The sequence below is a fragment of the Mytilus edulis genome, chromosome 1 (assembly GCF_963676685.1).
Source record: "Mytilus edulis chromosome 1, xbMytEdul2.2, whole genome shotgun sequence".
NCBI lineage: Eukaryota > Metazoa > Mollusca > Bivalvia > Mytilida > Mytilidae > Mytilus > Mytilus edulis.
In genome coordinates this window covers 88,067,831-88,081,906 of record NC_092344.1, presented here as the reverse complement: position 1 = coordinate 88,081,906, position 14,076 = coordinate 88,067,831, and the positions used below count along the sequence as shown (strand labels likewise).

At 31.9% G+C, this 14,076-nt stretch overlaps 1 protein-coding gene across 1 annotated transcript; it reads left to right on the top strand.

Moving 5' to 3' along the window:
• The first annotated feature begins 552 nt into the window (after nt 1–552).
• Nucleotides 553–10,415, top strand: LOC139493797 (ATP synthase subunit gamma, mitochondrial-like). Its single transcript, XM_071282047.1, has 7 exons — nt 553–666; nt 3,759–3,793; nt 4,482–4,613; nt 5,009–5,210; nt 5,674–5,817; nt 6,859–7,079; nt 10,204–10,415. Exons 1-7 carry the CDS (start codon nt 632–634, stop codon nt 10,302–10,304), a joined length of 870 nt encoding a protein of 289 aa, XP_071138148.1. The 5' UTR covers nt 553–631; the 3' UTR covers nt 10,305–10,415.
• The last annotated feature ends 3,661 nt before the right edge of the window (nt 10,416–14,076 follow it).

Below are 14,076 nucleotides of genomic sequence, written 5' to 3'. Positions count from 1 at the left end.
CAACTGATATTTTTCTATCCAATTCACATTTTAGTTAACGGTTAAATAACTTAAAAATACTTTCAAATGATTTACATTACATTAACTAAATGTCAGTTGCACATTTTAACATGCTATGCTAAATAACACTACACTGAGAAAATTTAATCCTGGTATAATTTTCAGTCTTATTTTTCACCTGTCATTCAACCAAACTCTAATTGGAAAACCCTTTGTTCTTGATTACCTTTGATCTCATCTATCCAACTTTTTTTAGCTGTACTACCTATATTTTAAAAAAGTTGGATAAATGAGAATGAACCTATATATTGTATTTAAATGTTTGAAAGTACGAATGTTAACTGTAAACATGTATTTTGTTTGAGGGACTCAGTTGAATTACTCTCTTTAAATAAAGAATTTATAATTAATATTTTTTATTATTATTATTATTATTATTATTATTATTATTATTATTATTATTATTATTATTATTATTATTATTATTATTATTATTATTATTATTATTATTATTATACATTGAGACAAGCTTTTTCAAAAGCTGATAGTTGTTAATTTATGTGGAGTTGTCTCCCTTAAATAGCTTCCGCACAGTGCCTCGCTTTGGGAGAAGTTCCATCAAACAATCATCATGTTCTCCCGAACAACACAATTTATCCCACAATGGTTAGTGCAATACAAATTAAACCAAATAATTCCTAAAATAATGAATCATTTAATCTTTAGGAAAACAGGAACAAGCCGCTCTCATGTGGTACTTGTTGTTTTTCAACAGCAATCTAACCGGCTTTGTGACCTCTGTCAAAGTTGACAAAAATAAATCGGTCTTGCTAGTTTTTAGTCCAAATAATTATGACGTCTTGGAAGGCTATTTTAAATTTTTGCTTTGACACCTTTCTGCGTCGATGTAAGGTACCAAAGAAAAAAAATATAATAGCTTTTCAAGACGTTATAATTATTTGGACTAGCTAGTTATATGCCTTGATTTTCAAAAGAATACATTTTGTACTTTAGTTTACTGTCGCACAGTTCAGCTTTCAAAATCTAAGATCTTCAATGAGTTATATGAGACGAATTGACATTAAAGCGTGCCTGAATACAGTACTCGGTAGCATCATTGCCATTAGTCCAAATATTATGATGTCTTACAAGAGGGGGGGTAGGAGGGGGTCCTGATCCCGAAATCCCGGGCTTAAAAACACTAAATCCCGAGGTCCACAAATTAATTAAAGTAAATCCCGGCATCCCGAAATCCGAAAAAAAGAATTTCCGGATCCCGAAAGGGTCAATCCCGAAATCCCGAGCTTAAAAACAGTCGATCCCGGAGTCCCGATAAAGGTCCTATCCCCCCTCTTACAAGGCTACTTAAAGGTTCATTTGAAGGAATTGAAAAATATGGCCATTTTTACACCCAAAAATCTACTACGAGTACAGATAAACTGATGCATCTAGGAAAGTTTTAAGGCATGGCAGGACCTAGGTATATAAAAGTTAGACCTAGTGAGTCTCGGGATCTAAGTGTGACACAGGATTGTCGATTTTTTGTCAGCGTGACACATGAAAGTCAAATTATTGTGTCATGAAAACGGGAAATGAGGTCTAGCGGGACCCAGGAAATGACAAGAAAATGAGAATTGCTTATGTACATAGTGTAAGCGGGAAATGGGAATCTGACAAAACAGTAAGCGAGATCCGGGATCAGAACCCCCCCCCCCCCCCCCCCCCCCCAATGAGACCCCCTACCAGGTCTATGTTTTAAAAAATGAATTTCTTTCCTGGATTTTTAGGTGCCTTTCTTTCCAGTCTGCAGAAGATAGCAAAATAAACAAACACACGAGTTTCAAAATGAATATCAAAATCCAAAAAAGTTTATAATTTTCTGATCTATAAAATGCATTTAAAATTTGATTATCTAGATCCAGCCATGCTTTAAAACTTTCACAGGTGCAGTGCACAGGTTTCTCTGTACTCGAGTAAATTTTATGGTGTAAATACAACCATTTTAGCTTAAAAGGTTATGATGAACCTTAACTTTTTTCTTGGATGCCTTCCTACGACGTATTGCAACTATTTTTAAGCCTGTGACTTTGTCACAACAGTAAGACATAGCAATCCTACAATCCATCCTTTGCGTCGTCCACAAATATTCACTTTGTTGTTAAATTTTTAGAAATTTTAATATTTAATAACGTTCTTAAAATATCTTTGATTTTTACCAAACTTGCATTGGACAGAAGCTTGTTTATGATCATAAGATAGGGTATCTGGTCTGTTCACCCTGATAACATATTTTTCTTGGTCCGTTCACCTTAAGTTTGTTCATCAATGATCACTTCTCCCTATTTTTATTTTAAAATAATTGTATAAGCCTAAGGGTATTAAAATTGATCTTAATAATATATTTCTGACTCAGATTGTTGTATTGAAATAACTGCCTTTGGTGGATTAATAATAATAACAACATTTTGTTTTGACAAACTAAGTCAGCTTGAAATGAATAAAAACAATACTGTATGTAGTGAAAATTATGATGAGGATTGATAAGTTCATTTGTTATTATACTGCATATATCATGTATATTGACTGACTGGAACATTAAAATTGGTAATTTTAAGGAAATTTTGCCGTTATTGGTTATTATTACCTTGAATATTATTACAGATAGATTTAATCTGTAATCAGCAATAATGTTCAGCAAAGTAAGATCTACAAATAAGTCAACATGACCAAAATTGTCAGTTGACTCCTTAAGGAGTTATTGCCCTTTATAGTCATTTTTTACCAATTTTTCGTAAATTTTGTAATCTTCTTCAAAAATCTTCTCTGAAACTACTGTGCCAAATTTAATCAAACTTAGCCACAATCATTATTAGGGTTCTAGTTTTAAAAATGTGTGCGGTGACCTGGCCAACCAACTAAGATGGCCCGATGGCTTACAATAGAACATAGGGGTAAAATGTAGATTTTGGCTTATAACTCTGAAACGAAATTTAATGTATTTAGAGCAAATCTGACAAAGGGGTTAAATTGTTTATTAAGTCAATATCTGTCTGCCCTGAAATTTTTAGATGAATTGGAAAACTGGTTTGGTAATTTTTGGTTATTATCTTGAATACTATTATACATGTAGATAGAGATAAACTGTAAACAGCAATAATGTTTAGCAAAGTAAGATCTACAAATAAGTCAACATGACCAAAATGGTCAATAAAAATATAGTACACTATATATACCAATACACATAATTAACAGCGCCTGGTGATGTTTCATAGCCTGACTGGTTTCGGTCCAAAAAGGACCTTCATCAGAGGCAGAATGGTGGATTAATGTTTGCACCCTATTTATATAGATATGGTAACCGGCGGTTGAGATTTAACCGGCGGTTGAGTTAAAATGATCAAAATGGTCAGTTGACCCCTTAAGGAGTAATTGCCCTTTATAGTCAATTTTTATAAATTTTCATTAATTTTGTAAATTTTTGTAAATTTTTACAAAATATTTTCCTCTGTAATGAAAGGGCCAAGTTTATTATAGATAGAGAAAATTGTAAGTAGCAAGAATGTTCAGTAAAGTAAGATCTACGAACACATTAACCATCACCAAAACACAATTTTGTAATGAATACATTTACATCTGTGTAATTTGTTTGATATGCACATATATCAAGATGAGCAACACAGGTTCTTAAGAGCCTCTAGTTATTTGTATTATTATTTTTGTTGTTATTAGTTTAATCACAATTTTTTTTTCTATTTTAGCACGCAAGTGCGTGGGATGGCAACATTAAAGGAAAGTAAGTTGGAATATTTTTCTTATCATTGATATTTCATTTCAATTTTGCATTTTGACATAACAATTAAAATTATTTTTTAATCAGGACACAGTCAATTCTAGAAAAAAAAGATGGCACATATCATGTATGTGCTTATTGATACATGTGTAGCTAAAAGCAGAAAAGATTTTTTTTTCAATGTTTGAAATCCTATTTTCCCTTTTTGGGGCATTTTAAGTTAGCAATACATTCTTATTACTACATCATAATTGAGGCATTCCTGTGGTACATGTACCTCACTCTATTACCACGTCATTTATTGAAACATATTAAGAGTAACAACCATTCTTCATTTGCCTTGAGCTTAATGTTTCCTTTAACACTGTAGATTTCACATTCTTCAATTAAAACATTGTTTCACTTCAGAAACTGATTTAACAAAATTATAATGTTTTCTACAAAATTTGAATGCTACATTATCTGACGGCCACCTGGTATTTTATTATTTTCTGTTAATTAATTATCAGTTTTGTTTTGAAACAGTTGTACATGTATAATGTATGACACAAGACTTAATTATTTTAAAAAAAGGAGGATAATTTAAAGGTATTTCAAGAGCATCCACACGCATGATAAATTATTTATCTTGTAAAAATAGATGTCTTCCAGACTTTGCTTAAGTGAAAAAAGCCATATTTACATTTTGTAGTTCGTGTTCGGTTGAAGTCTGTTACAAATATCCAAAAGATCACCAAATCCATGAAGATGGTGTCAGCAGCTAAATATGCCAGAGCTGAGAGGGATCTTAAAGTTGCCAGGCCATATGGACTAGGAGCTAAAGGTAAGCTAAAATATCAGGGTTTACATAATTAGATTTGTCAGACCAAAGGGACTATGAGGACAAATTATTATTGTGTTACAAATAACATGTAACATAGTATAAACAATAAGGTTTGTAAGACATGTGAAGGGCAAATATATAATTTAATATCTGTTACCAGGCTTTTTCGCTTTTCAGAAATCCAACAGCTTTACAAATGTATATTGTGTGATGCATTTGAAATTTTACAATTTGTATATGATTAAAAAAAGTTGATAATGTTTTTATAAAGTAATTTATTAATTTAATGTCTTGTTAATACAAATTTAGTGTTAATTTATAGTGGATATTAATGGATAACATACTTGTTGGGTAATTCACTTTGTTGACACTTGTCTATTGTTGTTTATTTCCAGCATTTTATGAGCAGGCTGAGATAAAAGGTGACAATACTTCACCTAATCAGCTTCTAGTGGCAGTAACATCAGACAGAGGTTTGTGTGGTGGTGTACACTCCAATGTGTGTAAAGCTATTAAAGCCATTATGAATGAGATGGAAAACACCGCTGACACTAAACTTGTACTCATTGGTGACAAGTCCAAGGCAATGTTATCCAGGTATTTATTATTATTTAGGCAGAATGTACCTGCACTTAGTCTTATCTCTGTTAGTTCAGCACAATTAACAACTTGTCTGTCAAAGGGATGTAGGGACTATTTGTATTATTAATAAAATGAGATATGTAACGGTGTATAAAACATTATGACAGAAACCTAAAAAAACCCACATACAATACAACTACTGGTAGATGTAAATTTATGATCATTATTTCAATTTCTTGGCAGGATTATCAGGTTTACATTTACAATACTCTCTCTGTTTAATAGAATCACAGGTTTTTGGAAAACAAGTATACAATTCATCAGAATTATATCATTGAAGATATTAGGAAATTATTAGCTGATATTCTGAAAAACAATTGTAATAAAAATTTTATGTGATAGAATAATTTGTGAAATGGGGATAACTTTCTGACTAACTATTCAACACTATTTGAATGACTTGTGTCTTACTTTTCAGACTATATGCAAAGAACGTACTCATGTCATTTAATGATATTGGAAAGAAATCACCAACATTTGGAGATGCCACTCGTGTAGCGCAAAATATTCTAGATTCTGATTATAAATTTGATAACGCCAGGATGTTTTATAATGTATTCAAGTAAGTATTTATCTTTACCTGTTATGAAGTTTTGAGGTTTTTTTTACATTGTCAGATGTCAAGTAGCCTCAAAATGTAGTAGTTCTTTTCATTGTTCATTATAATTATTCTTGTAAAACCTTAAAAGAATTAAAAAGGTAATGTAACTAAAATAATTATTTGGATTTTTTTGGGGTTCATCAAGTTCTGCTCCTTTGCAAATCCTCACTTAAGCTTATAAACCATTAATGTCACTAAAAAAATGTTTATGTTAATCAGTTAATATTGTTTTAAAATCCTGGAGATATTTGGTTAAAATAACTTGGTAGCAAACAAGCTAGACTGAAAAACAACTTTAAAAAGAGTTAATTTCTAAAGTTCCTATACATTCAGGTGAACAGTTAAACAACAACTGTCTTCCAACCAATTGTTTTTATTAGCTTTGGTTACCGTGTATTTAATTGGGAGTTACCAAATTTTCATGCATGAATGCTATGTTAAAATTTATAAGTATTCAGTAAACAGAAAATTGATTAGTGGTAAACCTGAAACTGCATCAAACAGTATAGCATGTTCACATAAAGCCTGCTGACAGATTTAAAATGTGACAAAAATTTCCTACATGGCTATTATATGTTAGAATATATAAAGTATTTAAAAAAAAAAAAATTGATGAGTGACTATAAATCTGAAAAAGCATCACATGTTATATATATACATGTAGCAGTCAAGAGGGGGGCTTTGAGGAAAGTTATATTGTTGAATTCAAATTTTTAATTAATGTATTTGCTATTGCCAATCTGAATATTTAAACAATAATGATTGTTTTAAATGATTGATTAATTTGTATTTAATGCAACTTTCAACACTATTGTGCTATTTTGTGGGGGTCAGTTTTTATTGGTGGAGGAAGGCAGAGTAATAATGTAGGATGAATTAAAGCAACAGGCTGTACATAATAAAAGTGATGTTTATGTTGATTCAAAGGGAGACCAACTATTTTTCTGAACTCTCACTTGTAAATATACACAGAGGGTACAAATGATGTCTTATCTATTACAGGACTGTGGTTTCATATAAAACAACTGAGCAGCAGATTCATCTTAAAGAATCCATTATGAAATCAGAACAATTTTCAGTGTATGACAGTGTAGATGATGAAACTGTCACTAATTATAATGAGTTCCAGTTAGCTAGTTTGGTTTACTTTGCTATGAAAGAATCTGCTACAAGTGAACAAAGCTCTAGAATGACAGCCATGGACGGAGCCAGCAAGAATGCTGGTAAGTCTTGTGTCAATTTTAAACATATTAGTATGAAAGTGACAGGTCAAATAATTCAAAATCTGAAAATAAGTTTAATAGTTGATTTGTTTATTTCTAAATAACTAAACATTATGGGTAAATGTTTTTAATTGGAATCATTATCCTATGTTTATTGAGGAATTTACCAGGTTAGCATGAAGTGAATTATCATGTTATTAAGTAATAACAAGATGGGAGGTGTATCAATTCAAGATAGCAATATAAAAAACAAACCAGGAAAGACCTTTTGAGATCAATAAACAGCGCTAAACAATTGATAATGCCACCTTACCATATCTGAAACTCTAAATCACCCTGTCGAGATCAATAAACAGCGCTAAACAATTGATAATGCCACCTTACCATATCTGAAACTCTAAATCACCCTGTCGAGATCAATAAACAGCGCTAAACAATTGATAATGCCACCTTTCCATATCTGAAACTCTAAATCACCCTGTCGAGATGAGGAATGAACACTCAAAACTTTAGTATCAGATTTCAACACATGGTTTGGAAGTTACAAAAGCAAAATTAAGGCCAAATAAAAATATATGTGTGGTTCCAGTTACATACTTTTAAAAAATAGGGTCAGTAGGTCAGCAATTTTATTTTATTTTTAATTTTTTTTTTAAATTGTCAAAATCCGGAAAAAAATCGTATGTTTACCAAAATTGATTCTGGTATTATACATGCCAATACCAGAAGTTTGCCATTTTACATGTTTTTTTTGTTTTTTGGTAGTAAAATAAACAGTTGTGTTGCATTTTGAGTTAATTTTGTGACATTCTGTTATGAATCATGCAATTTAGCCATAAAGGATACTTCTGACGGAAATTCAGATGACAGAAATCTATGAATTTAATAATTTAAATTCACAATCCTTAAAATTTGATCGTTTGAAAAATTATTTTTGAGAAATGGTCGCGGGTTTAAACTAGGGAGGGTCGGGTAACTGAAACCAATTCAGGGCTTTCCCTTGAAATTGAAGTAGAAGGTTCAATTAAAATTATAGGCGGCTGTAACATGCCTTCGGTGAAGCTGGACGCCCACTAAGCTGTAAGCTTCGTGCCTTACGGCAGGGGGTCTTGGGGTCCTTGAGCGGCCCCCAGAAGCTCTGGCATAAATAGAGCAAAATCCTGCATTCTCACAATCTCCTGACATCTAATTTCATCTTTCAAATGACCATTTTTTATGTATGAAATTAAAGAGAGAAAAAAAATCTCAAAGAAATTTCATTTTTTTTTTATGTTATACTGTGGATTCATTTTTATTCGTGGTATACCAATTTTCGTGGGTTTCGTGGGTCACAGTGAACCACGAATTTAAGAATTCGATGAAGAATAATCCCGAGAAATGTGTATGGAGTCGGTTGTTTATTTCCGGTTATGTTATGCAGTTCTAGTATAGTGTTGACCAGCGATAAACATTGTAACATAACACATGTTCTTTATTGAAAGAAGATACAAGTATTTTGATTAAATCTATAATAAATATATCGAATATCAGTGATAATTTACTTTTTAAAATTGATTAAAACTGTTCATGGAAAATAACTGCAAGTTGTTAATTACCGTGTCATAGTTTGGTTTACCAGTGATTAAAAATCAATAGCATTAAGTACGGGGATATTGCCCGTAGGTAATATTGTTTATGACAGGAACATTTATTTTCACACCTTATACTTATATCACTGTTTATTATATCGTGATAAGGGAAATGAGCTTTCAATCATAAAGTTTTGAATGCCTTATAGAATTTAGACAAGAATTTATAAATTGTAAAACAACAAATAATTAGTTGTCTCTGTCCATTATTGTAATCGAAGTTATCAATGAACACTTTAACCTAGAATGACCATTCACAACTTTTTCAATAAATTCCTTCTTTTTTGTTTTGTTTTATTATTGATCAAACTAAGGAGGTTATATGATCTCCTAAATCAAAAAGAAATCCAAGAATTATGTATCTATTTTTTTGTTGTTGTAATCAGCGATCCACGAATTTACGTATACCACGAAATGTCTTTTTTTCTCTGTCCACGAAAATTGATACCCACGAAAATAAATGAATCCACAGTAGTTTTTTTATTCTTATAACCTTATGCTTAAAATTCATTTACTTTTAAAGGAGTTTTATTTATATAATAATCCGGTTTGATAAGAAATCTTGATCGATTTATTTTGCATAACTACGTGCATTTGTAAACAAATGACCCCCCTTTTCTCTCTATAGACTGTTACACGTATTTTTAATCATACAATTATTTCTCAAGCATTGACAGAAAATTGATATATCCTCTGATTTTCTCTTTATTTTTTGTAAACTGTTCAATAAGTCGGATACATAAATCATTTTGGAATGTTTGATATTTTAGGCCGAGTCGACAGTATTGTACTTTCGTTTTTGACCTTGATTCTCTGAACACCACGTGGGCTTTGAAAAATGAACTTCAAAAGATACTGTTTTCCAGATTCTGAACAATATGACCTACTACACTTTCTTTAATTTGACTGATATTATTCCATAGCATAAGAATTTCATCCTATCTGATTGTCTTTACGTTTTATAAGCTTTAAAAAAGCCCACGAGTTAATAACCATCGGAACTTCTCTATTGTTATCCTTCAATGACCACCGGAACGTCTCTCTGGTTATCTTTAAAAAGAAACGATACATTCTGACTTTAAATAGACAACCAATCAGTGACCTGAATTCATGTGAACTATATTTAGCCCAAGGTAAACACTGACTTTTCATTCCTTGTTTATCGTGACCACGACAATACGTCTCTTGGCTGCCTGTAAACATTTGAAAAAGATATTTATTTCTTTTTAAATTTATATTTTTGTCAGTGAAGAAGCCGACACTTGAAGCCACCGCAAACGGCGGATTTCCACCGGCTACCGGCTTCAAAGGAAAGCCCTGCCAATTATATATTTTTATTTGGACTAAGTAAAAAAATATCATTCCTGTTGGAACCAGTTATACAAGGATTCAAATATAAAAGAACTAATTTCAAATATCAATGGACACTTTATTGTATTGTATTTCATGCTTATTTGTATATATACTGTTAAAAGTATTTCTATATTCATTAATAGGTGAAATGATTGAGAAGCTGACTATGACCTTCAACAGAACCAGACAGGCAGTAATTACAAGAGAGTTGATAGAAATTATCTCTGGTGCATCTGCATTGTAATGAACTGAGGACATTTTAGTGCTATTTCAGTGGACCATCTTGTCCTGTTGTGATAGATTTATTTTGAAGTTTGACAGTAAACAAATAAAAATAAAAAGATGAAAATTTGAACAGATTTTGTTTTGTGTGTAAAGATGGAAATGAACAGTTTATAAATACTATTCCTTTGATTATACATGTATATAAAAAAAGATATATCATGATTTTTTGTGTACTTATGAGCTTACATCAAAAAAGCAACTTGGATGCATAAAATAGAATTTTGATAAGGCCAGCCTTTTTGCTCTTATACAACTATCAAAAACAATGACATCTTTCAGATATAAGATATAAGGATGTAAAGTCCATGGATGAAAAAAAATTAACAATGGAGGAACTTTCACCGTGAAAATAATCTGCATCCACAGCTTGGCATGATCAAAATTATTTAATTCCTCCATCAAAATATTTCCATATAAGCAATGGTGAACAGACTGCTATTTGTCCCCTGCATAGTGTGTTGCAGGGGACATGGTTATACTGGTCGTCTGTCAGGTCTTGTTGGCGCTCTCATGGCTACAATTCTGGCCAGATTTTTATTAAACTTATACAATAGGTTAATACCAACAATATCTTTAACAAGTTCTAAAATGGGGGATTAATTGATTTTCATACAACTGCCAAATTTTTATTGTTCTTATAATGCTATGATGTCGTCTGTGGTGTCGTTGTTGTCAGAAGACACATTTGGTTTCTGGTCAACAACTTAGGCAGCAACCATTTGATTTTCTGGGGGGGGCTATGGTTTTTTTTGGAAAAAAAAGTTTGTTTCCAGTTTTTGGAGAAAAAAATAATTTGTTTTTGATTCTGAGAAAAAAAAATTGTTTGTTTCACCCTCAGCTGCCACTATATGTAATGCTAAAATTGAAAGAAAAAAATTGTTTTCGACTTGTCGCGAAAAAAATAGATTGTCCAGAAAAAAAACCCATAGCCCCCCCCAGAAAATCAAATGGTTGCTGCCTTAAGTTAAAGTGAATGGATTTCAATGAAATTTTACAATAAGGCGGACTACCACAAAAGGAAATTTGAGATAGATTTTGGGGGTTGTAGTATCAACAGTTTAGAAATTAGGGACACAAAGTTCATTTTCCTGACAATAACTTGTGTGTATGTGTATGGATCGCTCTGAAATTGTACCACAAGGTTCCATACCACAAAGGGAAGGCTGGAATTGAGTATAGGGGTAATTTCTCCAAGGGAAGAGGAGGGGTCAAAAACATTAGTTGTGGAGATTTTGTATTTAGAATATGTGGAATTCAGATTTTTTGAAAAGTTTGAAAAAGAAATCTTCAATTGCACAGTATTGCGAAAATTACTTTTAAGATCTTTGACCACATTTATTTGTGTCAGAAACCTATGTTATGTCAAAAATCTGTTCACAATCCAAATTCAGACAGTATCAAACTTGAATACAGTGTCCAAAATTGCCCCAACTGTTCAGGGTTCAACCTCTGTAGTTGTATCAGGCTGCGCTCAGCAAATCATTTTATTTAAAAAAAAGTTATGCTCCTTCAAAAAATGAAATATATGAAAATGGCCTTGTACCAGGTAATTGCTCTCACAGGAACAACTCTTGTCAGATTTTTATAAAACTTCTACTGTAGATTAATATCAGTAACACCTAGACACTGATGCTTCTCTTTTTAATGAAGTCTGTCTTGTGTTTTTTTCAGTTTAAAAGTAATTAATAGAGTTTTTCCATTCACTGCAATTGGATACAGTTTAACAATGGGTCATGTTTTGTGTCCTATGTAAGTTCTCGTTACGCCAGATCTGAAGTGTCCATCGTTTCCCATCACCTGTTCCTTGATGTTGATGGTTTTCATTTGCTTGTTGGTAACATGTCTTCCTAAATATTAACTGCATTACCAGTGTTGATTGCCCTATTATTGTTTACTGTAGTCTGACACGAGATATTCCTTTTTACAACCGTTTAAAAATTGGAGTTGTCTTTCTCTGATTACTCTGACGTCCAACGGCTGTTTTGCCAGACAAGCTGCAAATAAAGTTGTTCTATTGTGTAGAAACATCAGAAATCACTGTATGAGGAAGATATTTACGGCTAATAAATTGTTTAAATGGTTATATAAATGATTCTTCTACAACTTGTAAGTACAGGTACTACAGATGAAGCACATGTCGGAAGCAGGACAAATCGCCCCACTGGCAAAACGCCCCACACCAAATCGCCCCACTTTTTAACCAGCTCGCCCCACTTTTTAGAAAATCGCCCCAAACTGGTTTACCAACTCGCCCCACTTTTTAAAAAATCGCCTCACTTGTGAAAAGGGTTAAATCCCGTTAATGTTTCCCCTGTCAACTCGCCCCACTTATTGAATAAAGGTAAAATCTACTTCAATATATAATTTTCAGGTCTACCAACTAGCCCCACTTTAAATGAAAACTAGTCTACACTGTCACAGAATACCCCAAAAAACGAAATTTATTGAATCATAATCATACAAGTGAAGGATTTCAATTAACAGCAATTTGATTTATAGCACTTCACTAAGGTTTTCATGGGTATTGAGGTGGGGCAGGGGGTCCGTGTAACACTTATCAATTCAAAGTTTTAAAAAGTTTTGAAATGTTAGATTTTTGGAATTTTGATCAAAGTTTTAAAATATCAAAATTTCAAATTGTGTTAAAGTTTTGAAATTTTGAAATTTTAACCAAATTATTAAAATATCAAAATTCTAAATATCGTTTATAAATTTGATAGTTTAGAAATTTGATCAAACTTTTAAAATACTAAACCTAACGCGCAATTTTGATTATTTCACTTTTTTAAAGTTTGATTTTTTAAATGTTTGCTTAAAATATCAAAATAGAAAATGGCAATAAGAGGGATACCTGTAAAAAGCGAAACGAAATAAAAGCGGAACGAAACGAAACAATATGAATTAAAATATACTGATACTTAAAAGTTTATGTATGAAATAAAAAGGACATTTGTAAGCGGTGAAAAATTGGATGACAAAATTAATATTTCTTAAAAGAAGATAATCTATTTAAAAACCAGACGTACGGCTCTGATATTGACCATTTTACCTGCTGGTTTTATGATACTGAATGCATGGTGTCCTAATTAAGGTTGTGCTAGTCCACAGTGTGGGAGGTTTTTAATATAATCTTATTTACGCTGAAATTAAGACGGTACTAAGATCCAATATCAGAAAATTGGAACCAAGATACTGTTACACGGTATCTACATAAACTCATCATAGATGGATACCAGAATATAAATTTTGCAGGTTTTTGCGCCAGACGCGCGTTTCGTCTACAAAAGACTTATCATTGACACTCGAACTAAATGAAGTTAAAAAGGCAAACAAAGTCAAATAAAATTGAAAAGGCCAAATAAAGTAAACTTTTAAATCCAACGTATGGCTCTGGTTTTGTAAAAGTTGAAACCTTTCATATCATATATAAACGTATACCATAAACATTATTTTCACGAGCATTCATATTTATGTAATAGTTACCGCTGTACTACATTAAGCACCCAACTTGCATTCATGTTTATGTAATAGTTGCCGCTGTACTACATTAAGCACTAATCTATCCAGTAATAGGTGCCGGCATTTTGAAAGATGAAAATTGTGTTCAAAAGTTTCTATCAGCGATAAATGATAATCTTCTGGGGAACCAATATTTAGATAGTCCCTGTTTTTTACTTGATACTACCACTAGGGGCTTCGATAATGGTACATTAAAATATTCTGATCCCTAA

Bases quoted from the DNA above. Each gene is read 5' to 3' on its own strand.
- LOC139493797 (XM_071282047.1), top strand. From the start codon at position 632: ATGTTCTCCCGAACAACACAATTTATCCCACAATG. The intron at 3,794-4,481 runs GTAAGTTGGAAT...TACATTTTGTAG, and splicing joins GATGGCAACATTAAAGGAAA to TTCGTGTTCGGTTGAAGTCT. The intron at 5,211-5,673 runs GTATTTATTATT...CTTACTTTTCAG, and splicing joins TCCAAGGCAATGTTATCCAG to ACTATATGCAAAGAACGTAC.